Consider the following 17,487-nt stretch of genomic DNA (forward strand, 5'->3'; position numbering starts at 1 on the left):
TCAGATCTTTTAGCCTAAACCCTGATCCTTAGAGGTGGCTCGGGTTAGGACTAAAAGCCACCCAGAAAATCAGCAAGGCTTGTGGGGAGAGGTCAACCTCAGGGCTTCTCCAGCAGCAGGGTCAGCTCCCCAGGAGCTGTCCACGCCCTCCTGGGAGGAGGGCCCTGAGGTCACCTGGCCCCTGCGTAGCCTTGAGAAGGTAGTCTTAGAGCCATCCCGGAACTCTTCAAAGCTGATGCTGGGCAGAGAGCGTTCGAGCTTACAGCACGGCCTGGTGATAAAGCAAAGGAGACTCCACCATCCGCTGCCCTAGATTTCTTCTTCTACGGATGAACTGTTAACGGGCTACTTTTTATCAGACGATGTAATTAAAACCTCAGAAAAGGAGGTTCTTTTATCCTTTCTAAAGTTGTACAACTTCCCTGAAACACCTTTTTTTTTTTTAATGTAACACAGAAAACCTGGATAATGGTGGTTAAACCTGAAATTTGTTTTACTTTAAGGCTTTTTCATATCCTAAAAATTACAGTGAACAGCCTCCCTAAGTTTCAGCAACAAGTCTTGAAGTAGATTTAAGTGTGTATAATAATCAAATCCTGGTAAACAGACTTGCTGAAGCACTGAGTCAGCTATAAACAACCGACCCAGCCCAAACACAGAAGGTAAAAGCAAGATTTCATTTTCCTTGCCTGGCAACTTGATCCATAAGCCTCTTCAAAGAAGTGACTGGGAAAGGTGTGTACAGAGAGTTCAAAAAAGCATGTAGATTTCAGAAGTTATTGCAAAATGATCCAAAGTTTCTCTTCAGCTGGCAAGCAGTGCCGAGACTGGGTCCTGGAGCTGGGCCCACAGAGGGCGTGTGCTGTGCGGACACCGTGACATTAAGATGCAGGAGATGGCGCCTGCGATCGGCAAGAATCCCAAGGAGCAGAGACAGTTTGCAAGGGGGACTCACTCAGGTTTGAAATTTTCCCAGCGTACAGTCTCCACACAGCTGACTCTGTCACTCCATTTTGGGAGTATAAGATTAATGGTAAGATCATTTTTTGCCTCCTAGAAAGTCCTCTGTTGAGCCAGGAGAAATGATGAACCCATAGCAGCCATAATTTTGCTGAAATAACTTCACTTGTGTGTGCGTGTAGGTGAGCCACGCACATGAGCCCACGTCCACATCCCCAGGGCCGGTGTGGATACACCGTTGGCTCGTTGGGCACCACCATCTGACGCACCTAGAAGAATCTCACCATCATCGTCCCCCTAGCCTTGCTTCTCCCTTCTGCCTCTATTTGTACCTCATCCCTTCATCCTTGAACTCTCTCACACACTTCCCTTCCCTTCTTTCTTCATAAAATAATACTGCTTTGAAAGATAATAATGATTCCCATTATATTATCTCTTTTCTTTCTTTTGGATTTTTTTTGGAGGGGGGCGGATCTTCCTCTTGTTTTTAGATGTTTAATAGTATTCACGCTTATGGAGAAACTAAATGTTCAAGCACTGCTATAAACTGTATTCTCTTAAACCATAAATATAATTAATCATAGAAAGGATTACCAATGGCCTTGGTGAGTGTGACCAGGGGCCATTTAAATACTTGGCAATTTTATAGGTTAAAAAAAAAGTGCCCAAAATCTACTGGGGTAGATGAGTATTAGCTTCATGTAAAAGTGAAATACAAAGGTGAGCAGCTCCATGAGACGGGGAGATCTGTATCCCTTCCACGTCTGATTCATTGCACAGCCGAAACCACCATTTTTGTGATTTAAGCTTTTCAGTTACTAAATAAAGACATGTCACGGGCAAAAGAAAGTTCATGAACTTCTAGTACCCATCCCTAATCTAAGGTTAGGGCACAGGCAGCCCATCTCCACCGCACAAGGCAGACCCCTCTATTTTTCTGTTGTTTTTTCTGTGAAGTGAGTTGAATTTACTTACTCCTACTAAAGGTAAATCAGGAGAAAGAAAAAGGAAGAGAAGACGTTTTTGCTGTGCCAAATAAACCGAAGGTGACATTTTATGGGTAGGTCTGAAGACCAAAGGATTGTCTGTGGTCATAAAACTGAGTTACAGGGCTTCCCTGGTGGCGCAGTGGTTGAGAGTCTGCCTGCCAATGCAAGGGACACGGGTTCGAGCTCTGGTCTGGGAAGATCCCACGTGCCGCGGAGCAACTAGGCCCGTGAGCCACAACTACTGAGCCTGCGCTCCGCAACAAGAGAGGCCGCGATAGTGAGAGGTCCGCGCACCGCGATGAAGAGTGGCCCCCGCTCGCCACAACTAGAGAAAGCCCCCGCACAGAAACGAACACCCAACACAGCCAAAAATAAATAAATTAATAAAAAAAATAAAAATAAAAAAAAGAGAAAACTGAGTTACAGCATCTCATTGATGAAAAGGCGTTACCTATTAGCTTCAGGTGAGTCCTTTAGGAGCCTCAGTCCAAGGAGAGAATGCCCTTCCCAAGAGCGTGCCCACTAGTGGGTCTGTTCTGCCCAAACAGATCTAAACCTTCAAATGACACCTGTTCCAGAGCCCAGGGCACACCATTTCTTCTTTCCCGCCAACCTACCCTTCCCGAAGCTTAGCTCTCAAGTGGAACTAGCAGGGGAGAGCCATTTCCACTCAAGTTTCATTTTCAGTAAAGCAAATCCTATTTTCCCAATAAATAATGGAGTTGAAAACATGGGTTAGAAAGGGATTAAGTCGGTGGCCAACCCCATGGTCTGTGGGCCTCGAGCCGTATCTCAGTGCTAGTGACGTTAATTTGTGCATTGGAAGTGCTGGGGTCTATGAGATGAATTACTGCCCAAATTGCTGACTTCTGAAACTGGAAATTCTTCGTTAGAAGCTGATTTAGAACAAAGTAAGCCTGTAAGAAAGTCCTTTAGTAGATCAGACCTACTGTCCATGACGTCTCAGATGATCTTGCTTAGAAAACAAAGGAAATGACCTTAATTTGGGCCACTAATTTCCGAGTGAAAGTGGAGGCGACCACATTCAGAATCTCATATTCTTGACCTCCTAAGCATTAATCTGGAAACTCCACACATTGTACAATGTATCCGTTTTAAGTTTGCTTACCTTCTCTTTAATGACTTAACAGAAAAAAACTGCATGATGAAATATATTTTCTCCAAATATATATATATTTATATAATATATAATCTTAGTTAACTCAAAGGTATATACATTGTATAATAAATAATATTTATAAAAAGAGACTTTCTGAATATAAAATCAAAAAGATCAACAACTTCTACAACTTTTTACAAAACTTTGGATACAGCAGGTTGGTAGGAAATTTCTGTTGGATACTATTACCTGACTATGGCGAGAATAATTACAATGCACTCAATGTACTATTATTAAATAATTACTTGTCAGCTACTTGAATACGCCCCAGAAACATGACTTTATCACTTTTAATATAGAATACATAGATATGAAAAGACTGTTTTGAAAATTTGTATCCATTCTGCTGAAAGAATTCTCACATAAAGCAAGCATTATCTGGTTGACATGATTTAAAACTTCAGTCTGAGATGGGGAGGGGCATTTCAAACTCTCGAGAGGGGATGGGATGTGTATCTTTTTAGCAGGGCTCACTGCCAGCAGATTCAAGAGTGCAGGCACGGCTTCTAGATAATCGTCTTGGCGAACCTGCCTGAGCACATAGGGAGATGGCTTGAGCCGGTACCTTAGGTCAGTGTTTGTTAGGCAAAGAGAGAAGGGGGAAGAGGAAGAAATCACTGTGTTCTGTACTGTGCCCCTGCTGCGTCTCTTCTTTCTGACTCTAAGGCAGAGCTGTTGCACTGACTCGTACCATCAGACACGTTTGCCTCCACTGTGCTCGCTTCCTCTAGGACACTCCAGAGGACCCGTGTGGATCAAGGAGAACTCAGCTGTGAGACGCTTTCCCCAAGGGAGCAAGTGACGGCTTGCCCCCCTTTGAACACCTAATGCTGATCCTTGGTGTCTGCACGGATTGATGCTGTCAGCATACCGGTGAGGCCGGAAGACCTGTGTGAAGGAACTCTGCATTTCCGTTTCCTCACACAGGCCAACGAAAGACAAGGATGCAGGACGACGTGTCCTCATCTACTAGCCACAACATTGGAACTTCAGGAATATATTGCTACTCTCCCTCTGACCCTTTGTCTAATTTATACTAAGGTGACCTACAGTCCAACTGCTCGACCTGGAGTTTGCTTTTATGGAGAATCTGCAGGTGAGCAGGGCTGGGAGGGACAGAATGGCCCCTTTAAAGATACCACTTTCTTCAGGAAGCCACTGGAGCTAGAGGAGGCTTGCCCCACACACATAACCTATTTACAACGTTCACTACAGAAAAAAAAAAAAAAAAAAAAAGTACTGCGTTAATGGTGGAAACTGCAGAATGGTAGAAAAAGATTTTTGAGATCTGACTGCAGTTCCCAAGAGCCTCTCGTGCAGAACAGGGTTACAGAGAAAATGGGACTGAGAAGAACATAGCGCTGCTCTTCAAACAGCTTTACCAGGCCGCCTGGAACTCCCGGTTCTTCAAACTCAAAACCTGACTCTAACGATTGCCTTGGGCCTCCCTACCACTTGATCCCAGCTAAACCTATGGCTTTTATCAGAATGTGAAAGTCTATCAGATTTGAATGGGAGTAGACAGAGAAAAGGAGACTGCAGGGCTTTGTCCTACTTCCTAACTCTCACCTCGCAGGCATCTTGGAATGTCACCAGGAGAAGCAGCTGGGAAACAGAATCTTGCCCACGTTGATGTCTTTACCACCAGGCAGAGCGCTCACATGAGCCCAGCCTGTTCTGTTGGAGTAGAAGTGGTTTTCTGTGGGGGTTTTTTTCCATTTTTATTTTCTTTAACATGTGCAAAGATAAGCCTCGGGTCTGTTCCTATCAGACCCTAGAGAACTAAAAAGAAAGCCCCTTCTTTAAAAACCACACACCATCCAGAGTAGGGTGAGAAACTTAAGATGAAAGAGAAGGGAGGGAGGCCTCCCAGGCAGCGGGCGGGTTGGATCCAGGTAATTTACCACACGTGCATCTGGCAACAGTCCGGATTCCTTGCTGTCTGATGCTGAGGCCTGAGCCCGGCTCTGGGTCCCGCCTCCCATAGGACTTCGGTGAATCCGCCCAGCCACACACTTCACCCGTTCCCAGTGCCCTTTGGAAAGTAAAGAGGAAGAATTAGGAACATGATTATTTTCCCAGAGAGACCACCCACAGGGTGCAAAGCTCAGAGGCTGCTGACCGGGTGTCTCAGCATTTCTCTTGAACTCGGAGGTAACGGGAGACTCCAGTGGCCGTTCCACGCTCCCTCCGCTACCTGGGGTCTCCTGCCGAGGAAGGGCGTGTGAGCTACCCGACAGTAGAGCTTCAGCGTCTACACGCTGGGATCCACATCCTACCTCTCCACCCTCCAGCTGGGGCTTGGGCAACAGGAAGCCCAGTAGCAGGTAACTAGCCTGATATAGGAACCTGTCTTGCACAGACACTGGGAGAAACCTTGCAGATCTAGGGCCCAATTCCCAACTTCGTAGACTCCTGTACACTGTGTCTCTGTATCAAGCTGTCCAAACAGAAGAAAGTCTATTGCATTATGAATAATTCCTGCTCATAGGAGCACCGATGTGTACATTTTCTTCATTTGTATTTGCATGTCACAAAGGATTTAAGCCCAAAGGGCTCTGACGGGTGTTCCCAATCGACCCCCAACTCCTCGGCCAGTAGACTTTTACAAGGAGAGAAACAGACTTGGCAAGATTAAAAGGACACGTCCAAAGTCTCGCAGCAAGTTAGTGACAGACCCAGGACTTGGGGTCAGCCAGGCCACCTGACTCTCATGCAGAGCCCTTTCCAGCTTACTGTGCTCACAGAATCTGAATAACAAGGAATAAACCTGGAACTCGTAAGGGAGGAAATCAGTGGTTAGCCTGAGACGCTGGACAAAATGTACAAGCAATGGAAAGAGGTTTCCCCACAAGGAAGGCCCAGGACTCTGACCTTCCTGTGGCATAAAGCATCTTGACTGGGGCTCCTCCCCGAGCGTGTGGAGGGCACACGTCCTGCTCTGGGGCGCCCTTCTCTCTCCCACCTGCACTGGAGACAGTGCAGCCAACAGAAAGGCCGCAGGCTCTGTTCCCTGAAGTCCCTGCCAGGCTGTCTCGAACATTCTCATCTCGCCTGCAGAGTGTCGGTGTGGATGAAAGGACCGGAAAGGTAACTGGTCTCAGCCTGGGGCTCCAGACAAGCAGCAGGCCTGGGGGAAAGTCGCCCTTGGAAGTCAGCTCCCCTCGGCCTTGGAATCTTTTGCTGCTTCCTTGGACCCTGTGCCAGGGCTGTTTGTGTGGATGACCTCTAGTCCACAGGTGAGGGAACTGGGGCTCAGAGAGGCAAAACAACTTGCCCCAAATCACTCACCAAACTGAGTGTGTGTCAGAAAGGCACCACGTTGGGGGACAATTCTCCACTTGTCCCAGAGCAAGGACTCCAGAGTGTCCATATATGAGGGCCCGGGGGGCCACCATCTACCTGCGTGTGGCATGTCGAAACCACATCCACGTAGTACTTTCCATGAGACTGGGGGCAGTGCCATTCTGTTTCAGAAACGCGGAACAGAAGGCTGATGGAGAGTGTTGACTCTTCTCACGATCAGTGTCAGATCGCAGGCGGGGGAGTTTTATGGACACTGAGGGCAAACCCAGCACCTCCTTCCCACTTGGCAGACGGCTTCTCTCGGCTGCTCACGGAGGGGAGGGGAGGGGAGGTGCTGGAACAGAGCTGTGACACCCTGGAGCCCCCTAGAGCCACTGCCGGGGCCTGGGCTGCTGCCGCTGTGGCCTCTGCAGGACCCACATACGGGGCCTTTCTGGAGGCAGAGCCCTGGGCTCAGTGTCCTTATCTGTGCAATGGGCAGGCTAGACAAACGGCCCTCTGTGCCCCCTCCAGGGCTAGTGTTCTGAAACTCCGATTTCCCCCCAGCCTCCTCTCAGAATGGCCAGAGCCGTGTCCTGCTTGACAGCGGGGACTCTGTTGCCTCTGGCCAGAGTGGACATCAGAGGAAGGAAGCACTGCAGGTTTCAAACATTCCTTCCAGCTGACAAGCCACAGGAGCCTGGGCGTTCTCTCTTAGTCACCGACTTCTCTTCCATCGTTTTGAAAAGCAGTAAATGAAACTGCCCAGGTGATGACACCGTTTCCTTGCACGATGACTGCCCTCACGTCCTGGCTCTCACGGCATTCCTCACTTTCTATTAGCACCCTATTCAGACGAGCATTCACATCTGCTGGCTTGCTTGAACCGCAGGAAAATTCTGCTAGGCCCACATCATCACCACTGTTGTACAGGTGAGGAAACTGGGCTTCCAGCTGGGAAGTGGTGGAGGTAGAACCACCTCTGTCCTCTTTCCACTCCCCACACTGCTTTTATTCAGACACCAAGAAAAGTGGTGCCTCCTGCTGTCTTCCCAGACTCTGTCCCTGCCAGGACAGAACTTGAGCTACACAGAGGGGCTTCCCAGACTGGCTGAGCCACACCTCCAGCAGAGCTCTCCCCAGCACGTGAGGTCCCTCCATGCCCCACAGAAGTCCGACCCCGCCCCCAGTCCCGCCCTGTGTGGAACCACATCGCCCAGTGGGGTGCCCTCGCTGACACAGCCCCAGGCAGCGGTGACCCAGACAGGTAGTCCTTCACAACGAATCAAGCACTGTCTCCAGGGTCCTTCACTTTGTTCCTCACAGCACCCCTGGGGAGGATGACAGATGAGGAGATGGTCTTGTTTGGGTCACAAGGTGGGCAACTGGTGGAAGCTGGACCAGGGCTCAGACCCCTGTAGATTAGGCCCCTTCTCAGGGCAGAGAAAAGGGAGAAACCCTCCCTTGGGCCTTAGAAACCCTCCAAGACCAGGACCACCACACGCCAATCTTGACCTGTCCTGGGGACCTGGGGACCCGAGGACCGGGCAACAGTGTCTCCCACGCAGGCCACCTCTGGGAAGCTTGGGAGCCTAATCCACCAGCCTTTGATCCCTTGATTACTCACCACCATCACTCTGAGCTTGACTCCTTCCTCCTCCCCATCACCGTCCATAAACGCGGTGAGAGTGTGCCCCGCTCCACCCAAGCTTCAGATCTGCCGGGATATGGGCTTATACACCGCTTCCTCCCACCCACCTCCTTGAGGGTGGTAGGAGTTACGCTTGCACAAAAACCTGCCCTCTAAGTTCAAGGTGGATGCAGAACGACTCTGCCTCAGGGGTACAAGAGACTTTTTGGCCTGCTATTTCAAGTATTTTAACCCCCTCACTTTACAGTAAGAAACCTGAGGCCCAAAGAAGTGAAAGAACAGGAAGTTAGGAGCACGGTCAAGACCAGAAGTCAGGCGTCCCAGCCTCCAACCCCACAGTCCCTCCTCTGGCTCCACAGATGTTCAATAATGATAGCTAGTGGCTGTGCGAAAAATTGACCTGGCTCCTAATTTACTAACTTGTACACGAATTTAATCAATTGCAGCCTCGTGTGCACACACTTGGTTGTTATCTGTGCTTTGTGTAATCCACCAAGACACTGCCCAAGGACCACTCCCACTGAAGCTTGGGAAATCCTGGCTTCCTACCTTGGCTTTGGAAACATGAGTCCTGGACCGCTCAGAAACAGAACAGGGTTGCCAAGAAGAGGAGACAGGCAAACCCAGTGCCCTGCACCAAGGCACCCCAGCCTCCCCACCGGGCCACCCTACCTGGCTCCCTACTTGCAGGTGTGCACATCGTAGATGCGGATACACTCCTGGCAGCTCACGTAGCAGCACCAGTGGAAGATGCAGTGGCATTTCTCCTTCCGCTTCTCCGTCCTTGTGTTGTGGCCGCGGCCGCAGCAGAGCAGGTCGCAGCCATCAATGCCGTGGGAGGTGACATTGCAAGTCCGGTCCCTGGTGCCGAAGGAGCCCGTCTCGGGGTTGGGCTCGCAAAAGTTGGGGGAGTTCTCATAGTAGACCAGGTCCCTCTCAGTGGGCGGCTTGAAGAGCGCGTACTTGGCGCGGAGGGTCTCCACCCAGCCACGGGACTCCCGGTGCTTCTCCACCACCATCTCCGAGGCGCTGTCGTACTTGTCCTTGAGGAAGTCCCCGATGGCGCGGAAGTCGGGCTGGGCCCACCAGCAGGTCTTGACCTCGCAGCTGCCCGACAGCCCGTGGCACTTGCACTTGAGGTGCATGTGGTCCAGGATGGTCTGGGAAGAGGAGTAGCCGCTGGTACCCAGACTGACCCCACCTGGGAGCACAACAGGCCCTCCCACTCTGCCCCCCCCCCCCATAGCTGAAGCCTTCTCTACTCCGACACTAGGCCAGGATGAGAACTGACTGGGGACTGAGGCTCAGACCTAAAGAATGATGACCGTTGTTCCCCTCCCCTTCACACCCCAAGCACTGGCAGAAATCACATCCACTTCTCAAAGCCCTAGGAAGTAAGGATTGTTATTCCCGTGTAACAGGTAGGGAAAGAGGCTGGGAACTTAAGTGACTAGCCCTAGGTCAAGCAACCATAGGAAAGGATGGAGGCCGAATTCAAAGCCAGGTCCACGGGTCTCACAGCCCTACACAGGCAGCTGAAGTGCACCGGATGGGCTGGCTGGTACCTGCGCTCGCGGGCTGCGCATCCCCAGGGTGGGGTGGGGGTGGGGGTGGGGGTGGGGACCGGGAGCAGTCCGAGAAGAAAGGAGGGGTTAAAGAGGAGAGCAGGGAGCCGGGAATGCACAGGGGCCACAGGGAGGGGCAGGGACAGGTCCGGGAAGGGGTCTTGGGCAGGGCTGGGGTGAGGGCGGCCAGGGCTCACCGTGCGGCCAGCTTCGTTGTTGTGCTTGTTCATGGCCGAGCGCGCATCCGGCCTGTTCTCACGTGCGTCCGCGAACTCCCGGGACACAAGCACCCCGAAGTCGGCGTCCTCGCTGCAGCCGCCCCACTTCCAGCCCTCGCCGGGCGGCCCTTTATGATGCGAGTCACAGCCACAGATGGTGGAGGTGCCCTCGGCACAGGAGCGTGTGACGGCGAAGGCCACGCCGGCTGAGGCGATGGCGTGCACGAAGGCCGATTCGCGGGTGGCTGTGGGGAAGGCATTGGGAGGCACTGCTCAGGCCAGGTCCTGGGACGTGGCTGCCCTGGCTTGACTTCCCCAGCTGCGAAAAGGGGCTCGGCAGCCCCAAGGGAGAAGAAGTGCCTTTTCCTCCTTGGTTGGCCTAGCCCCTAGTGGGTATCCCCAGTTTACAGATGAACAAACTGAGGCCCAGAGCTGCTAACTGATTAACCCAGGGCTTTAACAGCTGGCAGAGTGGAGCCTGTTAGAAACAGGGGTGGAAAGACAACTCTGGCAGGTTGCTGAAGAGATAAGGTGGCCTTGATCTGTCCTGGCCCCAGGCCCCCCTGCCCTCCACCTTCCCAAATTGGAAATCCCAGCACAGACCCGGGCCCTCCCACTCCTGAGAGAGCCTGAGGTCTGTGGGGAGGGAGGCCTAGGAAACTACAGCCTAAACCTACCCAAGTCCACCCATTGCCCACCTGGATGCACGTGGGCAGACCCTTTCCTTTTCTGAGCCTCACTTACCCTTTTTGTAAAATGGGTACAACTTCCCTCTGCCACCAGAGATCCTGACCAGGAGTGCAGTGGTCAGCATGTCAGCTTCCCCCTTCCATTCTCCTGTCCTCCACCCAGACAAAGCCAAGGTTTTGGACTGAGAAGGCCAAGCTCCTCCCGGGAGGATGGAGGGACACAGGGCACTTCCCTGCTTCTGCCCCAGGGTTCAGCAAAGAGAAAGAAGAGATTCTCAGGGTGCCCCCCCCCACCCCGCCGACATCATTATGATGATAACTACCTTTGAGTGTTGGGTATGCACCAGACTCTGCCCTTCATGTGCTTTATCCCATTTAATCCTCTCACCTCTATGAGACATAAAGTCTTATTATGGGCCCATTTAGCAGATACAGACATTGACAACTACGGAGGCAAAGGCCTGAAAGACCTGCAGTCCAACCATCTCTCTCCTTACTGGTGAGGAACCCAGAGCAGGAAGGTGACTTGCCCAAGGCCAGGCAGGTTGCAAAACGCCGGGCTGCTGGCCTGGATGCCTCCTTTCCTGGGCTGTGGCTCTGGTCCTGAGCGCTGAGGGCAGCTCGGCGGACGAGGGAGCCTGGTAACCCCTCGTGGCCACTGCCGTCTCTTTAGAGGCCCCGGGGCCCTCGTGGGCCACCTGCAGAGGAGGGTGCGTCCCCCTTCCCGAGCAGGCCAGCGGGGAGTGGGAGCGGGCCCCGCCTGGGCAGTGGACCCGCGCAGCCAGCGCCGACTGCGACACGGGGCGGCCGAGGCCTGAGGCGCTGCGCCCCGGCTCCGACCCCGGCCCCGGCTGCCCACCCCTCAGCGACCCGGGGGCGCCGAGGGCGAGCGCCGCGCTTCCGGCCGGCCCGCGGCCTCTCGCGGCGGCGGCGGCGGCGCCCGGGCCCAGGGCCGCGCTCGGTTCCCAGCCCCGGGGACGCGGGGGCGGCGGGGGCGGGGCGGGGATTAGCCTGGGAGCGGCGCTGACAGCCCTGCTGTGCTGGTCCCCGTCCGGCGGGGCCTGCTGGGCCGCTCAATCCGCCTTTGTTCGCGCGGTGTCACACCGCATTACCCGCATAATGCGGCCGCCGGGCCCGGGCCGCCGGGCCGGCCGCCACCGCGTAGCAACGGGCGGCTCCCGCGGCCAGGCCGCGCCCCCGGCCCCGGCGCCGGCCCGCGAAATCCCCATTGAAGCGGCGCCCCCCGCCCCCGCGCCGCGCCGAATGGCCAGAGGGCGTGTGAATGGCTCGGCGGCCGCAGCGGGCGCGGGGCCGGGCTGCGCGGTGGGGGACGGCCCTCGGGCCCCTTTTCAAGCCGCCTAAGCCCCTCCGGGTCGCCCACCCCGCCCGGGGACCGCGATCCCCCGCCGCCCGCACCCCGCCGTCGCAGCCTCGCGCCTTCCGGCCGCTGACCCCTGCGCCCCCCGCGCCCGGGTGCAGCCCCGCCCCGGCCTCCGCTCCGGGCGGGCCAGCCCCGGGGAGTCGGTCCCCGGCGTCCGCGGAAGATGCGCGCCCCGGAGCAGACCGCCTCCCTGCCACCCTGGGTCTCAAAGCCGTGGGCAGAGGTCTACCCTGGCGGCCCACACGGCAGGGGTGGGGGACTCGCCAGAGGCGGGGCCCGAGCGTGAAGCCTAGAGCTGCGTTCGAACCCGTTCCCCCCGGGCTCTGGGCGCTGGGGCGCGCGTGCATGCGGGGGCCCTCCTCCCGGAGACCGCAGAGCTTCCCTCAGATTCCCAGTGTATCTGACATCTTCCCTCCCTCCCCCCACACAAAGCTGCCCTCTTGCAATTTCGAGATGTAGGCAAGTCGTAGAACCTACAACGGTGATTTAAAACGTTAAACACAGACATGAAGGGATAATAAGCTCAGAGACCCGGTTTTCACAGGCTAACGTCCCGCGCGGGGAAGAGCAATCAGAAGGTGAGTCCTGCTTTGGGGAGCGCGTCTAGACGCCAGGCTGTTTGATTAAGCGCTACCTGGCCCGAGGTGGGGCACCGGAAGGCGAGGAGACTGACACACCGGCAAGATCAGGTTTGAAATGCAAACCACCGCCACTTGGCCCCAATTAGAGGCCAAACCTTTCATGTAAACAAGGAGTAATTAGCTTTGGTAATAGAAGCGTAAGCAGAATCATCATCCATTGATTCGCTAATTGCCCTTCTGTCCCATGACAATAGCCTGTAGGTCGGACTTACAAGGTGCACCTGAGGCACAGGTAAAGGGGGACTCCACTCTAAAATGAGGGGTCGGCTTCGCCCCACTCATTCCCAGCCACTCCCCCCCCAACCCTTCCCCAGGTCCAGCTGCTTCTCAGATCCCTTTTCTTTCTAGCTGTAAATGCAACTCTTCTAAAAGGAGGGAGGGCCAGGTTCACCCGTTTGGGTGCCAAAGCCCTGGTGGTGGCCGGAAAAGGGTTCAAGCTGCTGAGGAAAAGGAATGGTAGCTCCCGGGAGGCCAGCTGGGTCATTACATTACTAGACGCTGCAATTGCTCAAAGAGTAGCCCAACTTCAGCCCAGAACTCACCAGCCCCAAAATCCCCTTCTTGGGAGCAGTTGTGCCTCTCATCCCTCTCTCCCAGTGCCTTCATGTTCAGAGTCAAGTAATGTGAATCCCATTCATTTGAGACACAGCCAATGAGACTCCCAGGTTGCAAGATGCAAGTTACCCAGAGGCCAGCACACCCTCTAGCCCCGCCACAATCCATGGGCATATCCAGCTAGCAGGGGCATAGGGACCAGCAGAAGCTTCTCACGGAAGCACCTGGGGGCAATGCAGTGCCACCAGCGCGAGGCAGCTTCCTCAACTCCAGAATTTTCTACATGGGAGGGACCTAAGGGTGACAATGCTCTCACCCCACCCCAAAGCTAGATTTACATAGCACTTAACACAGCATTGGGAAAATGTCACAGAAGTCCACATCAAAGCCTGGGGCCACCCACTGTGCCAGCCAGGAGGAAAGGAAGGCTGCAGCCTCCTAGCCTGCCCTAGGATCTCGGGATGGGATCTCAAGGCTGCCCAGCCCCCAGCAGCACCTGGGAAGGTGTGGCAACCACGATGACAGCCTGGGTCAGGCCAGAGAGGGACCTGGCCCACTTCTGTGGAGGCCGCGGGTCGTGACCAGCTTTCTCGCCCTCCCCTGGGGACCCTCGGCTCAGAGCTGAGACGCCCTGATGTGGAAGAGTAACTGTGTCCTGATGCCCTCCCCCCACCTCCTCGCGCACCTCCTACCCACCCAGAGTCGGTACCTTTGTCGAGGACGGGCCCGAAGATGGCCAGGCTGTCGTCGATGGTGGTGCAGTTCCAGCGGCGGCCCCGGAACTGGTGCTGGCACTCCTGGATGCCCAGCTTCACGCCCTCGGCCACGCTGGGCATGATTTCGATGTAATTGCGGCAGAAGCGCAGTTGCTTGGGGACCAGGCCTGGGATGGAGCCGCAGAGCAGGGGCTGTGAGCCCAGGGATGTGTACTGCTGGCCCAGGGCCAGGGACCTGCGGGCAGACAGAGGGCAGTGGCACTGCAGGCACAAAGCACGCGGCCCACTGTGGGCATCGTTTCTTCTCCGTGAGTACTCAGGGTAGGTGGAGCCATGGAGGGCCTGTGAGCCTGAAGCCATGGCCCTGAGAAACCTGGCATCTGAACGCACTGCCTTTGACCTTGCGTGTATACTGTCCCTTGAAGGGCAGAGCTCTGATCCAGGGAGTCGGCCCTCTGCCATGGGCATTTCCAGTTTGCAGGGGCACCTGGGGGCAATGCAATACTATGAAAAGAACCCTGGATGGAAAGATGGTATTAGAGGCCCAGGTCAAGTCCCTCCCAGGCTCTGGGCCAGTTTCCCTGATGGGGAGAGGTCAGGTTGGGAGTTTCAGTTTCTAGGGCCACATGGAGACTTCCAATGATCCATCGGAAGGAAACAAAATCTACGGAGAGGAAGATGGCAGGAGCTGGCTTGACCCCCATCACATCTCAGAGAAAGCAGAAAGTAGAGAAGCCTCAGTCCTAGCAGGGAGCTTGCACATGTGTGCAAGCTTGCACTCATACACACACATACACACACGTACCACCTGGGGCAATGCTCCTCGGCCTCTTCCCTAGGACGATGCCTGCCCAGCCCAGAGCCTCCCAGTGTCTCTCCCCAGGTCCTCTGTCCTTTGTCCACCAGGGCCTCTGTGACCATCTTTGCAGCTCCCTAGAAGTTTCTGGAGCGCCATCTCTTTTCTGACCAGAGATTGGAGCTTGGCTTTGTTTCATGGAAGTCTAGCTCAGGGTCAGGAGGGAGAAGACCTCAGATCGTACTCCCCCCATCCAATGCAAGTGACCTTGATCAAATCACGTCACTCTAATGTCCCTCATTTTTCAGTCAGTAGTCCGGCAATCTAGGTGGGGCTAACCACGTACCACCCTGCCTTCTGGGCAGTGCCTGCCTGGGTCCTGAGGGGTGGGAGTGACTGCAGGCCTGGCCCGTGGGCACCTTGGGCCTTAAGACTGAACCTGAGTGATAGAGCAGGTCAGCCCAGAGCCCCCTGATGGGCACCAAGACACAACAGCATCTGACTGGGCTTTGCAGGTTGCCCTCTCCTGCCCCTGCCCTGTTTACAGTTATAAACTGGTTATTGTGATAATAATGATAATCAAACACCTATCATTTATTATGTACTGGACCAGTTCTGAGTGCTCATGTTTCTTACCTTATGGAAACCTCACAGCAAGTCTGTGAGGTAGGAACTTCATTATCATCGTCAACATCCCATTTCACAGACAAGGAAACTGAGGCCAGGGAGCTAAGTAAACTGCCCAAGTCTGCAGGACTGTGCAGCGGCAGAGTTGAGCCTCCCGCCCCAGCTCAGGCTGCCTCTCCACTTGCTCTTAACCAGCACATCCAGCCCTGCCCTGCAGCTGCCCCATCGGCTCTGCAACCACCGGATAGAGAAACCGAGCCAGGGTTCAGTGCAGATGACTCAGCATTGGGCCATCATGGGAGGAAGGGAAGAAGGCCAGCCCTCTCCCACTCCCTCCTCTGACGTTTAGGCCCCAAAGCCCTATATGCAGACAGCTGGAGAGGGGAGCTGAGGCCAGATGGAGGACGCTGCTACCCCCATGGCCTCACCTGGGTTTGGTTCTGGGTGTGGGCCATGAGGGCCCCTCTAAAGGAATATGGCGATTCTTTGCCACCTCCTCATACCCGGCCTGGTCCCTGACTGTCCCAGAGCATCATGGGGAGACCTGGCACCCACTGCCCAGCCTCCGTGTCCCTCCCCTTCGGCCAGAGCCCTCCCCGGTCTCCCCCACCACAGGCACCTCCATCCATGCCTGTCCCTAGAGGGATGGACTGGCCTTGCGGAGCCCACGCGCTCCTTCAACCTGGCCTCCTGGACCCACTGCAAACTCTAACCTGGTCAGGCCTGTGTCACGATCACCTCTGGCACCAGGGGGCTCTGTCCCATGTCGTCCCCCATTTACTGGTCTGCTCACCAACCACACCAGGGCCCCAGGGCCCCTTCCTTTCCCCCATCCTCTGTCCCTCTCCTCCTTCCTTGCCCTCTCCCGGCCTTTGCCCTACACCCGTTGGCACTTCTGCAGGCCTGGGCACCCTCAAGCTAAGCTGGATCAGAATAAGAACCTAGAAGAGATGCCTTTAGAGAGCACAAAGCCCATTACACAGATGAGAAAGCAGAGGCCCACAGAGAGAAGCAGCTCGCCCAAGGCCACACAGACAGATCCACGGAGCCAGGTGAGGCTGGTGCCACTGCAGGGAAGGGGGGCTGGGGTGTGGGGAAGCCCCGGCTGGCTCTTCACGTCCACTCAGTGAGGCTGCTCTTCATCCCAGCCCTCCGAGCGGCTCCCTGCTCCCTCATTTCACCAGTATCCCCACCCCAGTGGGTCCCAGGTGGGCCTACCCAGCCCAGCAGAATGCCCAAGCCCTACGCACTGGCTGGCAGGGCTTGGTTGGCTGCAAAGGCCAGAGCTGTCCCCCAAACATCTCCCAGTAGGGAGATGCCATGGTCCCCTGTGCTCCCCTCCGGGGCACCAAGCCCTTGACTGTGAATCCTTCCTCCTGGACAGCTGCAATCTCTCCTCTGACCAAGCAGATTTCCTTTCCTCTGCAGTCGCATTCAACACTAGCGATCATCACGACAACCATTTATTTAGCACTTATATGCCAGGCACTTCACAGATATCACGTCACCTAATCCTCAACAAAAGCTCTGTGACGTGGGTACTGTCATCTCGGTTTTACAGATGAGGAAACTGAGGCAGAGAAGCTGGGCAACCATAGGTTTGTCTGACTCCAGGGATGATATCCTCCAAGAATAACTCCCAGCCTCAGAGATGATGAGTTCTTTTCCCTCCTCCCACCAAACCCTGTCTCCTTCTGCTGTCCAGGTCCATCGTGCACCTGGAGCCAGGCTGCCTGCATTCAAATCCAGCTCTGCTGTTTCCGAGCTGCTGATCTCAAGCAGTTTACTTAACCCCTCGTGCCTCAGTTTCTTCATCTATTAAATAGACATAATGGGAGGGATAAAGGATAGAAAGCTCCTGGCACATAGGAAGCCCTCAAGTCGCGGTGGTCATGGTGGTTACCATGTGTTTAGGGGCTGTCCACAGCACTTTGTCCCCTGCTATGTCATCAACCTCATTTCTCAGCCCTCCCATCCCTGACTTGACAGAACACATCGGAATTTTCAGAGCCCCTTCCCATCCATCACTGGGAAGGATGCAAAGCTGGCCCCTTTCCCGGAAGCTCAGTCCTAACCAGAGTGGCTGAAAAGACATCTGTGATCTGGCCGAGTGTTAAAGGTAACCCAAAGGGCAAGGGCATAGGGACCTTTCCAGGATGCTCCGTTCAAGGATTTCAGCTCAGATCTGGACATCCTGCCGGTGATGAGCAAGGGCCTCTAGGGATGGGAGTGTA

General features: G+C 54.7%; 1 protein-coding gene across 1 annotated transcript in view; it reads right to left on the minus strand.

Annotated features, from left to right (window-relative positions):
- Window positions 1-5,089: 5,089 nt before the first annotated feature.
- WNT3 (Wnt family member 3) overlaps window positions 5,090-17,487 on the minus strand; it is a 47,549-nt gene continuing 35,151 nt past the window's right edge. Inside the window, exons 2-5 of the mRNA XM_068531015.1 lie at window positions 13,824-14,065; window positions 9,828-10,093; window positions 8,738-9,225; window positions 5,090-5,164 (exon numbers count right to left, since the gene is read on the minus strand). Coding sequence (XP_068387116.1) covers window positions 8,746-9,225; window positions 9,828-10,093; window positions 13,824-14,065 — 988 coding nt within the window. The 3' untranslated portion in view covers window positions 5,090-5,164; window positions 8,738-8,745. The remainder of the gene's footprint in view (window positions 5,165-8,737; window positions 9,226-9,827; window positions 10,094-13,823; window positions 14,066-17,487) is intronic.

This window comes from Eschrichtius robustus, chromosome 20, assembly GCF_028021215.1.
Source record: "Eschrichtius robustus isolate mEscRob2 chromosome 20, mEscRob2.pri, whole genome shotgun sequence".
In the NCBI taxonomy this organism is placed as follows: Eukaryota; Metazoa; Chordata; class Mammalia; order Artiodactyla; family Eschrichtiidae; genus Eschrichtius; species Eschrichtius robustus.